We start from the raw sequence: 18,009 nt of genomic DNA, 5'->3' as shown, positions 1-18,009 counted from the left end.
TACTTAAGTTTTTAGCATTTCCATATAAATCTCAATATTAGCTTTTCCAGGGGCACTTGGGTGGCTCAGTCAGTTAAGCATCTGCCTTCAGCTCAGGTCATATCTCAAGGTCTTGGGATGAAGCCCCACATCAGGCTTTCTTCTTAGCGGGGAGTCTGCTTCTCCCTCTCCCTCTGGGCTTGCACACGCTCTCTCTCTCTTGCTCTCTCTTAAATAAATAAAAAATTTTAAAAAATATTAGCTTTTCTATTACTTCAGAAAGGTTGATGGGTGATATGATGATGATAACCATTGCTGATGGGTGATATGATGATGGTGATATAATGGATGATAACCATTGCTTTCAGTCTATAGATCAGTTTGAGGAGAATTGACACGTTAACAGGGTTGAGTCTTCCTTTTCATTAGCATGGTATATCTCCATTTCTTTAGGTCATCTTTGTTTTCTCAGCAATATTTTGTAGTTTTCAGTCTTTGGTCTTGTGTGTCCTTTGTGTAAAAAAAATGTTTTGTTTTGTTTTTAGATTTTTCCTGGTTTTGATGTTACTGTAAGTGGTGTTTTAAAGAATTCAGTTTCCTAATTATTTTTTCTTATGGCAATAGAATTGACTTATATTGACTTCTGTCTTACAACCTTACATAACTCATTAATTCTATGAGTATTTTTGGTAGATAAATCAGATATTTGTAGGAGATGATCATGTTATAATTTTTACCTCTTTCCACTTTGCATTCTTTTAATTTTCTTCCCTTATTGCATGTACCTTAGTCCTGTTCCCATTCTTTAGGGAAGGCATTCAGCTTCATACCATTAATTATGATGTCAGCTGTAGGCTTTTTGTTAATGACCTTTATCAGGCTGTTTAAATATATAGGTTTTATTATTATCTAAGTATGGCAACAAGGCCTGTGACAGATCAGGAGAGGATTCCTGTTGTAAAGGAATCCTTTATAAAGTTGTAAATTATGAAAATAAAGGCAAGATCCTTTATTTTGGTTTCCATGGAAAGGAATAGTCAAGGAATGGTAACCAGGTTTAGGATTCTCTGGTTTGAATAATTTCAAGTGCTTTGTGGCTTAGGGGCTGCCCATAGTTGTCTGGTATTTGGGGTGATTGTCACCCCTGGGGTGATTAGAGTAGGGGAATATTGTGGCCAGAGTATAAAATAGAGATGGTTGGGGCTATGGTCTCTGTATTGGTTGGTTTGCATATGAAAGCTAGCTGGAGCATTGTTAGCTATCTTCAGGAATTAGATAGTCCTGAGAAGGGTTACCAAGGCCCAAAGTATCAAAAGTACAGAATGAAAGGATATGATTAATAAACAGGTTGTGTGGGGCGTCTGGGTGGCTCAGTTGTTAAGTGTCTGCCTTCGGCTCAGGTCATGGTCCCAGGGTCCTGGGATCGAGCCCCGCGTCGGGCTCCCTGCTCTGCGGGAAACCTGCTTCTCCCTCTCCCACTCCCCCTGCTTGTGTTCCCTCTCTCGCTGTGTCTCTCTCTGTCAAATAAATAAAATCTTAAAAAAAAAAAATAAACAGGTTGTGTAAAATCTATCCCTAGTTTTCTAACAGTTTATGGCATGAATGGATATTGAGTTTTGTCTAATGTTTTTTTCTACATCTGTTGAGATAATTATGTATTTCTGCATAATATAGTGAATTTCATTGTTTTATTTTCAAATGTTATATCAATCTTGTATTCTTATTTTTTCTGAAGATTTTATTTATTTGACAGAGAGCAAGCACAGGCAGGGGAAGTGGGAGAGGGAGAAGCAGGCTCCCTGCTGAGCAGGGAGTCCGATGCTGGGTTGGATCCCAAGACCCTGGGATCATGACCTGAGTGGAAAGCAGATGCTTAACTGACTGAGCCACCCAGGCACCCCTCAATCTTGTATTCTTGGGATAAATTTTACTTGGTTATGGTGTATTATCCTTTTTATATATTGCTGTATTGAAATTGCTAATGTTTTATTAAATATTTTTGCATCTATGTACCTGAGGGATGTTAGTCTATAATTTTCTTTTTTTGTATTTTCTGTTCAGGTTTTGGTATTATTGGTATTATTACCTAATATTATTAGGTGTGTTTGTTAGTATTATTCATGGTGAGCTTAGAAAATAATTTCAGAAGTGTTCTTTATATTCTGGAAGTGTTTGTGTGAAGTTGATGCTGTTTCTTCCTTGGTGTTTGAAGGAATGTACCAGTGAAAAAGTCTGAGCCTAGAGTTTTATTTTGGGGAAGGATTTTCAGAATGAATTCAATTTAAAGGGCGCTTCAGATTTTTGTTTCATCTCATCAATTTTTTGGTAAGTTGTGTTTTTCCAGGAATTTTTCCATTTCATCTAAGTTGTTAAATTCATTAACATAAAGTTAATAGTCTTTTATTTTTTTACTATCTATGGATTCTGTAGTGATAATTCCTCCTTTTTTGTTCATACTGGTAATTTATGTGTATGCTTTATATCCATTTAGCTAGAGGTGTATCAACTTCGTTGATCTTTCCAAAGGACCAGCTTTTACTTGTATCTAAGAAATCTCTGTTCACTTCTAGGTCATGTAGATTATTACTGTTTCATTTTAAGACTTTTATAGTGTTAGCTCTTACATTTAAGTATATGACCCATTTTGAGTTACTTTTATGTATGATATAAATAAGGGGTCCAACTTAAGTTTTTTGCTTGTTGAGGAGGATTTTTTTTTTTTTTAAAGATTTTATTTATTTATTTGAGAGAGAGAATGAGACAGAGAGAGAGAGCACGAGATGGGGGAGGGTCAGAGGGAGAAGCAGGCTCCCCGCCGAGCAGGGAGCCCGATGCGGGACTCGATCCTGGGACTCCAGGATCATGACCTGAGCCGAAGGCAGTTGCTTAACCAACTGAGCCACCCAGGCGCCCCGAGGAGAATTTTTAATATAGGAGTTTTGTAAAGCTGTTTCTCTTTGTATTAATTTCTTAGCATTCCAATGGTAATTTCAGTATATTTCCTTACCTTTTTATTGTCCATTTATATAGCGTACCACTTACAGTTAATATTGTACCTCTTAAATGTATCGAAATGTTGCAGTCATAGAGATTCTTTGACATAACCTCTGTCTGCTCAGTTATGCTATTGTCATATGTATTAGATCTCTCTGTTATAACCCCCAGAAAACAATATTATAATTTTTGCTTTCAATAATTACTTGTATTTTTAAGAATTTAAGAACTAAAATTCTTCTATATTTTCCAGATATTTACCATTCGTGATCCTCTTTTTTGGTTCCTAAAGATTTACATTTTCATTTAGTACCATTTTTCTTCATTATGAAGAATTTCCTTAGCCTTTGTTGTAGTCCATGCCTCCTGGTGATGAAATCTGTTTGCTGCCTTTTGTGTGAAAATACCTGTTTCACTTTCATTTTTGAAGGACATATTAGTTGAATATAGAATTCTGGGTTGAACTACAATTGTTTTTCTTGAAGCACTTTAAAGATTTTGTTTCACTCTCTTTTGACTTCCAGAGTTTATGATGAGAAATTAGCCATTTATCTAAAAACTGTTCCCCTTTATTTGATACGTCCTTTTCACTTGGCTCCTTGATGACATTCTCGCCTTTGTTTGCTTTTCAGCAAGCAGTTTGGGTACTTGGGGCTCACTGAGATTTTTGAATCTATAAAGTTCTCTCTCTTTTTTTTTTAAGATTTTATTTATTTATTCATAAGAGACAGAGAGAGAGAGAGAGGCAGAGGGAGAAGCAGGCTCCCCACTGAGCAGGGAGCCCGATGTGGGACTCGATTCCAGGACCCTGGGATCATGACCTGAGCCGAAGGCAGACGCTTAACCATCTGAGCCACCCAGGCGCCCCTAAAGTTCTCTTTCTTAAAATACAAATTTTATCCACTGTTTTTCAAAACTTACTTTTTGCCGTATTCTCATATTCCATATTCTCTTCCTCCTCACCACTTTTCCTCCTGCTTTTCCAGACCATCAATTACACATGTTAGATTTCTTGACACTGTACAATAGGTCCCTGAAGCCTTGTTAATTTTTTTCCACTATTTTCTCTTTTTCAGATTAAAGATGAGAGGTAATGTAGCTTCAGAGTCAGTGACTCTTTCGTTTGTCATCTTGATTTTGTTGTTAAGCCTGTCCAGTAAATGTTTCACTTCATATATTGTTTTTTTTTTTTTTTTTTTTTTTGAGAGGGCGAGGTAGGGGAGGGGCAGAGGGAGAGGGAGAGAGAATCTTGAGCATGCTCCATGCCCAGCATGCATTGGGGCTCCGTTTCAGGACCCTGAGATCAAGACCTGAGCTGAGATCAAGAGTTGGACGCTTAACCAATTGAGCCACTCAGGTGCCCCTAATTCTTTTTTAACCAACTGAGCCACCCAGGCGCCCCTCCCCCAATTCTTTTTTATACTGTCTTTTACTTTGCTGAGATTTCCTATTTCACTTAATATAGATACATTTTTATTTTTCTTTTAGAACTCAGTTATAATAGTTATTTAAAGCCTAATTCCAGTGCCTCGGTCATCTTAGGGTTGGTTGACCTTCATTGATTGTCTTTTATCTTAAGCATGATTAACGTTCTTCTATTTCTTAGTAGATCATGTAACTTAGATTGTTTTTTTTTTTCTTTAAAGATTTTATTAATTTGAGTGAACGACCATGAGGGGTAAGGGGCAGAGTGAGAGGGAGAAGCAGACTCCCTGCTGAGTTGCAAGCCTGATACAGGGAGTCTGCTTCTCTCTCTCTTTTTTTTTTTTTTTAAAGATTCTATTTATTTATTTGAGACAGAGAGAATGAGAGAGACAGAGAGCACATGAGAGGGGGGAGGGTCAGAGGGAGAAGCAGACTCCCTGCCGAGCAGGGAGCCCGATGCAGGACTCCATCCAGGGACTCCAGGATCATGACCTGAGCCGAAGGCAGTCGCTTAACCAACTGAGCCACCCAGGCGCCCCTGCTTCTCTCTCTTCCTCCTGCTTCTGCTCTGTCTCTCTCTTGCTGTCAAATAAATAAATAAATAAATAAATAAATGAAAGAATAAAATCTTTAAAAAAAAAATTGGGAAACTTCTTCTGCTGGTCCCTTCCAAGTTTTGACTACAGGTGGGAAACCAGAATCTGGCTGTTAACTGTGTGTTTGTCTTTTATAAGCTTACTTAACTGTTTTGGAAGTAGAAGTTCATTTTAAGCAAAAAAAAGAAATGATGATGGTGAATGTTTTATCTTGCAGATACTTCTTTTTTTTTTTTTTTTTAAAGATTTTATTTATTTATTTGACAGAGAGAGACACAGCCAGAGAGGGAACACAAGCATGGGGAGTGGGAGAGGGAGAAGCAGGCTTCCCGCTGAGCAAGGAGCCCGATGCAGGGCTCCATTCCAGGATGCTGGGATCATGACCTGAGCCGATGGCAGCCCGCTTGACGACTGAGCCACCCAGGCACCCCCTGCAGATACTTCTTTATGCCACAATTACATCTGTTATATAAGGAAGATCAAACTTAAAACCTGATCCTTTATTGATTTATTCTTATCAGCTTATAATATTTAAAAAATTTGTTATGTTTCAGTTCATTGCAGTTATTATCTTTTTTGGCCCTAAGTGATTCACCCCCCTTTTTTTAAAAAATATTTTATTTATTTATTTGAGAGAGACAGAGATAGTGAGAGAGAGCATGAGAGGGAAGGAGAGGGAGAAGCAGGCTCTCCACTGAGCAGGGAGCCTGATGTGGGGCTTGATCCCAAGACCCTGGGATCATGACCTGAGCCGAAGGCAGATGCTTAACTGACTGAGCCACCCAGGTGCCCTGGCCTTAAGTTTTTAGGTTGGCTGTTAAGTCCTTTTGACATGAATAAAGTAGTCTTTTATAGCTTCCTTGCTGTCTGATAGAATGTTATCTCGAGCTTGCTTGACCTAGACCAGGAATCATCTACATCTTTCAGGAGTCCTGGCAACTTTGGGAAATGCTGTTTGGAGACCACAGCCTTGGCACTGGAGGTGCTCATTTCTACCCTCATAGCCATAAGTCTTTGTAAAAGAAAAGATAGGTTATTTTAGATTTATTTTTATTTTTATCTTTTTTTTTTTTTTAAAGAAGAAATGGGGCTCCTGGTTGGCTCAGTTGGTGGACTATGTGACTCTTGATCTCGGGGTTGTGAGTTTGAGCCCCATGATGGGTGTGGAGATTACTTAAAAATAAAATCTTTTTTTTTTTTTTGTTTAAGATTTTATTTATTTATTTGAGAGAGAAAGTGAGCACAGGCGGTGGGGGGGGAGGGGCAGAGAGAGGGACAGGGAGGAACAAGTATACTCCCTGCCAAGCAGGGAGCCCCATGTGGGGCTCGATCCTAGGACCCTGGGATCACACCCTGAGCTGAAGTCAGATGCTTAACTGACACAGGTGCCCCAAAAAGAAAATCTACTTTTTTTTTCCTGGTGAGAGAGAGAGAGAATCTTAAGCAGGCTCCACACTCAGTGTGATACAAGGCTTGATGTCACAGTCCTGAGATCATGACCTGAACTGATATCAAGTGTTGTATGCTTAACCGACTGAGCCACCCAGGCACCCCCAAAATAAAATCTTAAAAAAAGAGGGGTGCCTGGGTGGCTCAGTCAGTTAAAGCATCTACCTTTGGCTCAGGTCATGATACCGGGTCCTGGGATTGAGTCCTGGCTCCTTGCTCAATGGGGAGTTTGCTCTCCCTCTGCACCTCCCTCTGCTTGTGCATGTGCACGCTCTCTTTCAAATAAAAAATCTTCTTTTTTTTTTATTAAAAAAATGATAGTAAATATTTTATCGTACTACTTTATGCCGCAATTACATCTTTTAGTATAATATGAGGAAGATCAAACTTAAAACCTTATCCTTTATCATTTTATTTTTTCTTACCATCATATAGTATTGTTTTCAATTATTTCCTTGTTGTATCTTGTAATATTATGGTAATCACAGTCTAGGTAAACCAATATAGTAGAATAGATTGTTACATAGCCACAGCCTCCCAAGGGTCAGTATTTTGGGTGAACTTGATTTAGTGAAGTCTTAGTGGGTTTTATCTTTTGGCAAAAGAATCTAATATAAAGTAGAAAAAATATTTGGAAATTAATGTCTCCATTCTAAAGATGGAAAATAGTTGCATCATTTCTTACTATGCTATATGATGTAGCAAAGAAAGAGCCACCTTGTATAACTTGCACATGTTTGGGCAATTTCTTTTTTTTTTTTTTTAAGATTTTTATTTATTTATTGAGAGAGAGAATGATAGAAAGAGAGCATGAGAGGGTGGAGGGTCAGAGGGAGAAGCAGACTCCCTGCTGAGCAGGGAGCCCGATGCGGGACTCGATCCTGGGACTCCAGGATCATGACCTGAGCCGAAGGCAGTCGCTTAACCAACTGAGCCACCCAGGCGCCCTGGGCAATTTCAGTTAAAGGTTTTTTTTTTCCTTGGTAAAATGTGAAATCTTCAATGTGTGCTTGCTTGTTTGTTTGATTTCCTTATAATCTGTGTTCCCTTTCACAGGATTTACTTGTACTTTATTTTTTATTATTTTTTTCCTCTGCCCTAGCCACCTACTTGTACCTTTTAAAGACTACTCACTAAAATAATAATGAATCTGTGGGATTGTAATAGTAACATGTTTGACTGCATCCTGCCCTATAAAACTTTTCAGTTTGACAAAACAGAGGATCATGGGGGGAGGGAGGGAAAAATAAAACAAGACGAAATCAGAGAGGGAGACAACAAACCATAAGAGACTCTTAATCATAGGAAGCAAACTGAGGGTTGCTGGAGGGGAGAGGGGGATAGGGTGATGGGGTAACTGGGTGATGGACATTAAGGAGGGCAAGGGATGTAGTGAGCACTGGGTATTACATAAGACTGATGAATCACTGAACTCTACCTCTGAAACTAATAATACACTATATGCTAATTGAATTTAAGTAAAAAAAAAACAAAAAACTTTTCAGTTTGAATTAGTTTACTGTAGGATCTGGAGTCTCTGTGGTTCAGGGTTCCTCATACCAGATCCTTCCTTAGTTAGGGTATAGTCTTCTAACTATAACATAACCTTCTTTTCTTTTCCTGTACTTTTTTTCTCTGAAGTCTCCTATATGTCTATTTTTGTTTTTAGTAGCACGTAGTAATGTATCTCTGTAAAAATTTAAATTATAAAATTATAAAAGAAACAAAATATTTTGGAATAAAGAAATAAATTCACTCATAATCTTACCATCTTCACCATAGTCCTGTTAAGCATGTTTTGTGTATTTTAGAGTTTATTTCTATGTGAATATATCATTATTTCTCTCATTGTTATACAGTTAGGCTTTTTATACAATTTTTTTTTAAAGATTTTATTTATTTGATAGACCATGAGCAGAGGGGATGGGCAGAGGGAGAGGGAGAAGCAGACTTCCCACTGACTAGGGAGCCTGATCCCGGAATCAGGACCTGAGCTGAAGGCAGACGCTTAAGTGACTGAGCCGCCCAGGCACCCCAACTTTTTTATACAACTTTTTTTTTTTTTAAGATTTTATTTATTTATTTGAGAGAGAATGAGATAGAGAGCATGAGGGGGGGAGGGTCAGAGGGAGAAGCAGACTCCCTGCTGAGCAGGGAGCCCAATACGGGACTCGATCCCAGGACCCTGGGATCATGACCTGAGCCGAAGGCAGTCGCTTAACCAACTGAGCCACCCAGGCGCCCTTTTTATACAATTTTTAAAGATTTTATTTTTATTTATTTTTGTGAGCAAGAAAGAGAGCATGCATGAGTAGAGAGAGGAGCAGAGAGAGAGAGGGAGAGAATCTCAAGCAAACTCAGTGCTGAGCATGGAGCCCAACACAGGGCGTGATGTCACAACCATGAGATCATGACCCGAGCCAAAACCAAGAGTGATTGCTTAACTGACTGAGCCACCCAGGCGCCCCTATACAATTTTTATAGCTATAAACAGCCATATATGTTTGTATACATATATTTTCATGTCTTGAAATTAAAGTATATAAATGATGTAAAAATGACACATGGTATTTAATAAGTGCTATTTCTATCTTATTATTTCCTTTGGCTCTCCAGAAATGAAGTAATTGAATTAGTATTTTTCTTGAATCATGTTGCTAAATTGCTCTCCAAAAGAATTGGATTATAGTGCCATCAACAGTATATGAAAATTAATGTTCACTGCACTTAGAATGTTAGGAATTATCTTTCTTTTTTTTTTTTTAAGGATTTTACCTATTTCTTTGAGAGAGGGAGAGCACAAGCTGGGGAGAGAGGCAGAGGGAGAAGCAGACTCCCCGCTGAGCAGGGAGCCCGATGCGGGACTTGATCCCAGGACCCCGGGATCATGACTTGAGCTGAGGCAGCCACTTAACTGACTGAGCCACCCAGGCGCCCCTTTATAGACATTTTTTTTAAAAAGATTATTTATTTAAAAGAGAGAGAGTGCAGGGAGGAGCAGATGGAGAGGGACAGGCAGGCTCTGCACTGAGCGCAGAGCCCAACGCGGGGCTCGATCTCAGGAGCCCAAAATCATGACCTAAGTCAAAACCAAGAGTCGGATGCCTAACCAACTAAGCCACCCGGGTGCCCCTAGATGTTTTTAATTCCTTAGATTTGACTAATTAAAATGTTTCTAGCTCTTCTATTGAAATTGTTTTTCATGAGGTGCCTGGGTGGCTCAGTTGATTAAGTGTCCTACTCTTGATTTTGACTCAGGTCATGATCTCAGGGTTGTGAGATTGAGCCCTGAGTTGGGCTCAGGGGGGCGTCCGCTTGAAATTCTCTCTCTCCATCTCCCTCTGCCCCTCCCCCCCAGCTCGCTTGCTCTCTCTAAATAAATAAATAAAATCTTTAAAAAAATAAAAGGAATTGTTTTTTAAACATTTTGAATTTGGATTAGTGATCAGTAAGGTTTAAGGGTCTAATCTAAATTTTTTCTTCCCTGATTGCTAAAAAATTATTCTTTTTTTTTTAAAGATTTTATTTATTTATTTGAGAGAGAGAGAGAGAGAGAGAGACTGAGAGAACGAATGGGAGGAGGGGCAGAGGGAGACGCCGACTCCCTACGGAGCAGGGAGCCCGTCGCAGGACGCTGGGATCATGACCTGAGCCAAAGGCAGATGCTTAACCGACTGAGTCACCCAGGCGCCCCCTAAACAATCATTCTTACACCCAGTCATCGCAAGGAGTAATTATCTCTGGTTCTATGTAGTCTTTAAATTAGATTCAGTTATTCTTCTAAAAGCAACTCTTTTTTTTCCCACAAGCTAAATCACTCAACTCATAGTGTTTCTTTCTATAAGAGAAGTTGCTGTATCTCTTAGAACCAAATTATTGCCTGCGTTTTTGCAAGTGTGCTTGTGTTTTTGCTTCTTCTGTCCATTCATCATATATTTTTTGAGTTACCATATCTGGAGATGGATAGATGCTAGGGCTACAGCCATGAAATGTAGCTTATACTTTAGCAGAGGAGATAAACATAATTGCGTAGTTAATTGTGATTGCAATATATGACAAGAAGGAAGTGTAGGTAATTTGTAATATGGCACCTAATCTAATGGAGGGAATCAGGGAAATCTTCTTTGAGGAAGTGACTTTAAGCAAGAACTTGTGGGTTGAATAGAAGTTACCCAGCTGTGAAAGAGGCTTAGGGTGTAGGACAGGCATTACAGGTGGAGAGTAAAAACAACACACTTAATGGCTGTGAAGCAAGAATGAACTTTGGAGTATTTATAGAACTGAAAGAAGAGGGGCACCTGGATTTCTCAGTCAGTAGAGTATGAGACTCTTGATCCTGAGTTCGAGCCCCCTGTTGGGCATAGAGTTTATTTAAAAGAAAACAAAAGTGAAAGAAGAAAAGGCAGTATTGCCTAGACAGTGAGATGTTGAAAAGAGAGGGTTGTGGAGGTAAGTAGGGGCTAGATCATGTAGGGAAACCATTAAAATGTTTATTAAATGGTGTAGTGATACACTTGGACCTGCATTTTTGAAGTTCGCTCTAGATTGGTGGTATAGGTAAGAGTAAGTATGGGGAGAGTATTGAGTGGGGGTCCCTGAAGTGGTCTTTATGAAAGTTGATGTTGGCTTGCAGTTGGCTAATAGTAGTGTAGAAGGAGAGAGGTAGTCAAATATCACCAGTACTCAGGAGGATGAATGGGCAAAATACATTGTTTGATTAAATATGAGTTAGAGAGTAGGGTGAAGCTGTCAAGAGATGATGTCTAGGTGTCTTGTATGGGCAATATGTGGTTGAGAGTATCCTTACAAAGATAGGGAAGGGCCTTTGGCTGGCTCAGTCAAAAGAGCATGTGATTTTTTTTTTTTTTAAGATTTTATTTATTCATTTGAGACGATAGAGAGAGAGAGCATGAGCAGGGGCAGAGGGAGAGGGAGAAGCAGACTCCCCACTGAGCTGGGAGCCCGATATGGGTCTCGATCCTAGGACCCCAGGATCATGACCTGAGCCGAAGGCAGACACTTAAACCATCTGAGCCACCCAGGTCCCTAAAAGAGCATGTGATTCTTTTTTTTTTTTTAAGATTTTATTTATTTATTTGACAGAGAGAGAGATAGCGAGAGAAGGAACACAAGCAGGAGGAGGGGGAGAGGGAGAAGCAGGCCTCCCGCGGAGCAGGGAGCCCGATGTGGGACTCGATCCCAGGACCCTGGGATCATGACCTGAGCCGAAGGCAGACGCTTAATGACTGAGCCACCCAGGTGCCCAAGAGCATGTGATTCTTGATCGTGGCGTCGTGAGTTCAAGCCCCATATTTGGTGTTGAGATTACTAAAAAAAATTAATAAACATAAAAACAATGATAGGGAATACTGCAGGAAGAGCAAGTGTTGCTATAGATTTTGGACAGTGCTTAAAGTGCCATTGCAATTGTAGGAAGTTTTATGTATGGATCCAAGGACAGAGCTTAATAGGAGGTAAAATTTGAGAGTCACTGACATACTTGTAATTTAGTTGGTAACACATGTATGGAAGATACGAGATTGACTAGTGTTGGACATGAAATGAGAAGGCATCTTAAGCCGGAGCCCTGAGGAACTACCTCATTTAAAGGTTAGACATGGTGATCAGACATGTGTTGCCAAAGAGGTTAGAGGAAAATCGGGAGAGTGAAATACTGGAAGACGAATACAGGATCTAATGGCTTATGTTTTATTACTTATTCACTATTTTATGTTAATTTTCTTCTCATTTTCCTTCATAATTTGTTTATATTACTTTATGCTGCAAAACCTCTTTGGAGAGCAGCAAGGTAGCATACAAATAATAAATACTCACGTGTGACCTCCAGGAGCATATTCTTCATAGTGAGACAATGTCATTGAAACTTACTCTATTTATTTTTGTGAGAGAGCAAGCACGAGTAGGGGGAATGGGCAGAGGGAGAGGGAGAAGCAGACTCCATGCTGAGCAGGGAGCCTGATGCGGGACCCCATCCCAGGACCCTGGGATCATGACCTGAGCCAAAGGTAGCCGCTTAACTGACTGAGCCACCCAGGCGCCCCTGTTCCCACATTTTAATAGTTTTGAGGTTATAGGGAAGATGTTATACTTTGGTAATCTGAAAATTTTCTTTGTTTTCTTTCTTTTTTAAAAACAGAGATGTGAACTGTGTCCTCATAAGGATGGAGCTTTAAAAAGAACAGATAATGGGGGTAAGTACAGAGACTTTTAAAAATTTTTTATTGAAAACTGGAGTGGAGGAGTATTTAAAAATATCTGGTAGTTCATATTATAATATCAAATTAAATGTTTACCACTCAAATACTTTTAATAGTAATGGATGTAATTTATGAATCTTTTTTGCTACATAATTTATGGACAAACTTTTAAGCTTTTTTTTTTTTTCTTAAGATTTATTTATTTATTTGAGAGAGCGAGAATGAGAGAGAGCACATGAGAGGGGGGAGGGTCAGAGGGAGAAGCAGGCTTCTCGCTGAGTAGGGAGCCCGATGCGGGACTTGATCCAGGGACTCCAGGATCATGACCTGAGCCGAAGGCAGTCGCTTACCAACTGAGCCACCCAGGCACCCTAAGCTTTTTTTTTGAGAGAGAGAGTGTGAGTGGGAGGGTGCAGTGTGAGAGGGAGAGGGAAAAAGAGAGAGAGAGGGCTCCACATCCAGCGCAGAGCCTGAATCTGGGCTTGATCTCATGACCCTGAGATCTTGAAAGTGAGCTGAAATCAAGAGTTGGACTTTTAACAGACTGAGCCATCCAGGTGCCCCTAAGCATTGTTTTTTTAATGTAGAATGGTCCACATACTTCTAATTAAAATCTTGACTTTTTTAATGGGTATAATTTTCTCATATTAGAAATTATTTTTGGAAAAATAAGCTACTTTTTTTGTTGTTAGAGCTAAACTCTGATGTTTTAGAGTCTTTTCCCCCTCTCTTTTGTGTATTGCTGGACAGGTGATATTTCTTTCTTTCCTTTTTTCTTTTTTAAATATTTTATTTATTTGACAGAGAGAGACACAGCGAGAGGGGGAACACAAGCAGGGGGAGTGGGAGAGGGAGAAGCAGGCTCCCTGCGGAGCAGGGAGCCCGATGCGGGGCTTGATCCCAGGACTCTGGGATCATGACCTGGGCCGAAGGCAGATGCTTAACAACTGAGCCACCCAGGTGCCCCCAGATGATATTTCTAGTGAATGTTAATTTTAACACCCTGAGGATTTTTGTTGCTTGAATATAGAGAAATGCTGACTTCTGTCTTTAAATTTTGGTGTGCTTTCCTGAGGACCCCTGTGTATTTTTCATTTACGTCTCCATTTTTCGTTACCTCCCTCTGAGAAATCGTGTTTCTTTATAGCTCTGTACCATTCTTAAATATGTAGACATGAATTTATCAAACTGTGGCATACTGTGAAAATAAACTGATGAAGAAACTCGTAAAAGTAGAGGTTATAACTCCTGTTAGTACACTCTTCCATTTTGGGCAGCCACCTCTAAAACATTTTTGGCGTAGAATAGAGGAATTACATGAGTAAATAAAAGGGAAAAATAAAGTGTTTTTGCCTAGCTCTACATAAATTTATTTATATACAAATTTAATGTTCAGACTATGTTATATAGTCACATTGTACAAAATTTTAAAAATATTTGAGAAATGCTTGCTCCTATTCCTGTTCACCATCTGCCTAGTTTCTCAACAACTTTCCTGCTGGTGATACAGTTGCTGTTATTACTTATTTGCATATCCTTCTAGGGTTTTCTTCTTCCATACAAATACATATGAATAAAGTAATATTTTCTCCTAATTTTTATATGGATGGGTGAATATTATACATACTCTTTTGCATCTTAATTTTTCTACTGAACAATTTATTACCAGTATAAAGCTCTCTTGATTTATGTAGTCACCTGTGGATAGACTTTCTAATCTGCTTTTATGACTAATGCTTGTATACATGTCGTACGTACATACGTCTGTAGGATTATTAATCCCAGGGGTGGAACTATTGGGTCAAAGTTTATAGTTAATTTGATAGATATTCCCAAATTGTTTTCCCTGGCGGTTGTACCAATTTATATTTCTAGTACAATGAATGAAAAACTTATTCTCCATATCCATTGGTAATCCAGTAGGTGATAATTGGTATCTCAGAGCAGTTATTTTGTATTTCTCTTACTATGAGTGAAGCTGAGCATCTTATATTTTTAAAAGCAATTTGTATTTTTCTCTTTCTGACCTGTTAATATGTTTTTTCTCTTTGGTTGTTGATCATTTTCTTTTTGATTTGTTGGAGCTTTCATAGGCGCCCCTCATTCATTAGGCTTTTGCGATATGAGTTGGGCTAGTTTTTTTTTGCCCAGTTGTTTAGTCTTTGCTTATGGGGCTTTTTTACCATGCAGAAGTCTTTGATTTTTTATTTAGGTGAATTGATTAATCTTGTCTTTCATGGATTCTGTATTTTGAACCATTAGTTAGAAAGGCCTTCCCTACTCCAAAGTTAATAAAGGAATTCTTTCACATTTTCCTCTAGTATCTTTATGGTTTCTTTTTTTTTTTTTTTTTACAGTTTAATCTTTGATACATTTGGAATGTATCCAGGTAATACAGTGTGAGGTATGGATCCAACTTTATTTTTTCCTAGATGCTAAAATGCTACCATTTGTCCCATCACCATTTATTGAACAGTTCATCTTTTCTTCACTGATTTGAAATGCCATCTTTGTTAGAGTCTAAATTTGATGTGTATTTAAAACATTCGACTAATCTGTGTTCCAAAATTGATTTGTAAATTATTTTGGAACCTGGAATGCATTTTCCTATCAGAATGCTAATTATATTTCTGGAGTAGTTAACAAAACCCCACAGTGTACCTCATGGTACAATATTGATAATGACTATTCTTTTTTTTTTTCATAATAACTATTCATATCTAACACCCCTTTTTTATGCTGGGAAATATGTTACAGGTTTTAGTTTAGGTTTTTTCTTGGCAATAGGATGAGGAGTTTCTCAATGCACCTTCTAATTTTCTCAATCTCATCTGCTGTATATAGTTCTCAGTTGTTAAAGGTAAGTAGATACTTAAGAAGCTTAACATAGTTCGGTGTGTGAAAAGTGGCGTTGATGTATTACAGGCAGAAGGAGAAGCAAATGATAAAAGACACAAATATATCAAAGAATTGAAAATGATTTGGAATTAGACTGTAAAGTTTGAATAGCAGGCCTTCTGAGAGGTGCAACTAATGATACAGGCAAAGTTGTCATTCCTTCCCCTCTCCCCTACTCATCTCCTTCCTGTCCCTTCCTTCTCCCTCTCCCCTATTTTGTACTAAGAACTTGATCCTGTTGATTGTGGGGAACCACTGAAGCTGAGGAATAACATGAGATTTCTATTTTAGAAAGGTCACTCTCTGACAGCATTGTGGTGAATGGATTGGAAGGATCTGAGACCAGACAAGCTATAAAAAGAACGGTAGAGCTGGATCATAAGTGCATTTAACATACTTGAAATCAGCTATATAGCCTGGGGGGTGGGGGTGGGAGGAGATCAGAAAAAAATAAATTGTAGAGGTAATTCAGTTTGCCATTTTACTCACTGAGCCTACGTTCTAGGCAAACCTATATGGAAATCCCTGTGAATGATTATAGGGCTTTCCCCAACCATCACTGACAAAGATGTGAAATATATTATTGAGGGGGTCAGGCAAGAGGTGGTGATGTTGCTTACGTTCTTTTGTTTTTTTAAAACTAAAAAAAATTTTAATTCTGGTATAGTTAACATTCACAGTTATATTAGCTTCAGGTGTACAATATAGTGATTTCAGCAATTCGATATATTACTCAGTTCTCATCAAGATAAGTGTTACTCTTCATCCCCTTCACCTATTTCACACCAACCCTACCATCAGTTTGTGCTCTATATTTAAAGAGTCTGTTTTTTGGTTTGTCTCTTTTTTTCTTTGTTCATTTGCTTTTTCTTAAATTCCAAATATGAATGAAATAATATGGTATTTGTCTTTTTTTGACTGACTTATTTTACTAAGCATTATAATAACTCTGGATCCATATATGTTTTGCAGGTGTCAAGCTTTCATTCCTTTTAATGGCTGGATAGTATTCCTCTGTATGTGTGTGTGTGTGTAATATATATTTTTTAAGTTTACTTATTTTAAGTAATCTCTACACCCAGTTTGAAGCTTGAACTCATGACCCCAAGATCAAGAGTTGCATGCTTTTCTGACCAAGCCAGCAGGTGCCCCCACATCTTTATCCATTCATCTGTTGGTGGACACTTGGGCAGCTTCCATAAGTTGGCTATTATAAATAATGCTGCAGTAAATATAGGGGTGCATATATCTTTTCAAATTAGTATTTTTTTGTAATCCAGTAGTGTGATTACTGGATCATATGGCAGTTCTGTTTCTAATTTTTTGTGGAACTTCTGTACTGTTTTCCACAGTGGCTGTACCAGTTTGCATTTTCACCAACAGTGCACAAGAGTTCCTTTTTTTTTTCACATCCTCACCAACACTTGTTGTTTCTTGTGTTTTTTATTTTAACCATTCTGACATGTGTGAGGTGATATGTCATTGTGGTTTTGATTTGTATTTCCCTGATGATGAGTGATGTTGATCATCTTTTCATGCATCTGTTGGCCATCTGTATGTCTTCTTTGGAGGAATGTCTGTCCATGTCTTCTGCCCATTTTTAATTGGATTATTTTGAAGAAATTTCAGAATGAATTGAGGCCATTGATAGATACAGAAAAATGAGAAGAACTTACAAAATCTGACAGGGTTATATATTCAAAATTGGAATCTTAAGGGATTTTTCCAAGACAGTTTTGATTATGTTAATTTTTTTGCTTTAGAATCTAAACTGTACAAAGATGAGACTCTGCTTTATTGCAGTAAGTTTAAGGGAGAGATTGATGAGGGAAAGGTTGAAGACAGCAGTAGTAGGAGGGTAAAAATGAGGGAATGGACATCAGAGATACTAAGTGGTAAAATTTTGCAGGTATATTTTTAAAAATATACCTATTTTATTATGGGAAACTTTGAGCATACATAAAAGTAGAGAGAATCCCTGGGTACCTAGCTTCAACAGTGATCAAGTGATGGCTAGTCTTGTTTCATCTAAACCCTTCCCTATGCCATCCTGATTATTTTGAATTTTGTGAGTATCACTAACATGTGGATATTTTAAAAATACATGATATATTATCACACATAAAAAAAATTGACAAGAATTTTCTTAAAGCCATCAGCTGTTCAGTCATTGTTCAGATTTTCCTGATTGTCTCCCTAAATGTTTTCTTTTTATATTATATTTGAATGCATCAATGTCTAAATAAGGTCCATAAGCTGGATGTATAAGGTGCATACACTGTAATTGCTTGATATGTCTCTTAGGTCTCTTTGTACCCCCTCCCCTCCATTCCCTTGTCACTTTACTTATGGAAAAATCTGGGACATTTACCCTGTATAGTTTCCCACAGTACATTTTATTGATTGCTTCTCAGATGGGTGTGTGTGTGTGTGTGTACATGTTACTTTGT

At 38.3% G+C, this 18,009-nt stretch overlaps 1 protein-coding gene across 9 annotated transcripts in view; it reads left to right on the top strand.

Moving 5' to 3' along the window:
- MLLT10 (MLLT10 histone lysine methyltransferase DOT1L cofactor) overlaps positions 1 to 18,009 on the top strand; it is a 220,058-nt gene that overhangs the window by 45,320 nt on the left and 156,729 nt on the right. For 8 of the 9 annotated variants that reach the window (XM_035021504.1, XM_035021503.1, XM_035021508.1 and 5 more), the window contains exon 4: positions 12,601 to 12,655. In XM_035021504.1, coding sequence (XP_034877395.1) covers positions 12,601 to 12,655 — 55 coding nt within the window. Of the gene's footprint in view, positions 1 to 2,239; positions 2,305 to 12,600; positions 12,656 to 18,009 lie in introns of those variants that run through there. The other variant, XM_035021509.1, reaches the window with a different exon arrangement.

The sequence above is a fragment of the Mirounga leonina genome, unplaced genomic scaffold (assembly GCF_011800145.1).
Source record: "Mirounga leonina isolate KUSES-001 unplaced genomic scaffold, KU_Mleo_1.0 Mir_175, whole genome shotgun sequence".
Classification (NCBI taxonomy): domain Eukaryota; kingdom Metazoa; phylum Chordata; class Mammalia; order Carnivora; family Phocidae; genus Mirounga; species Mirounga leonina.
The sequence above is the reverse complement of the archived record's forward strand: the minus strand, read 5'-3'. Positions and strand labels throughout refer to the sequence as shown.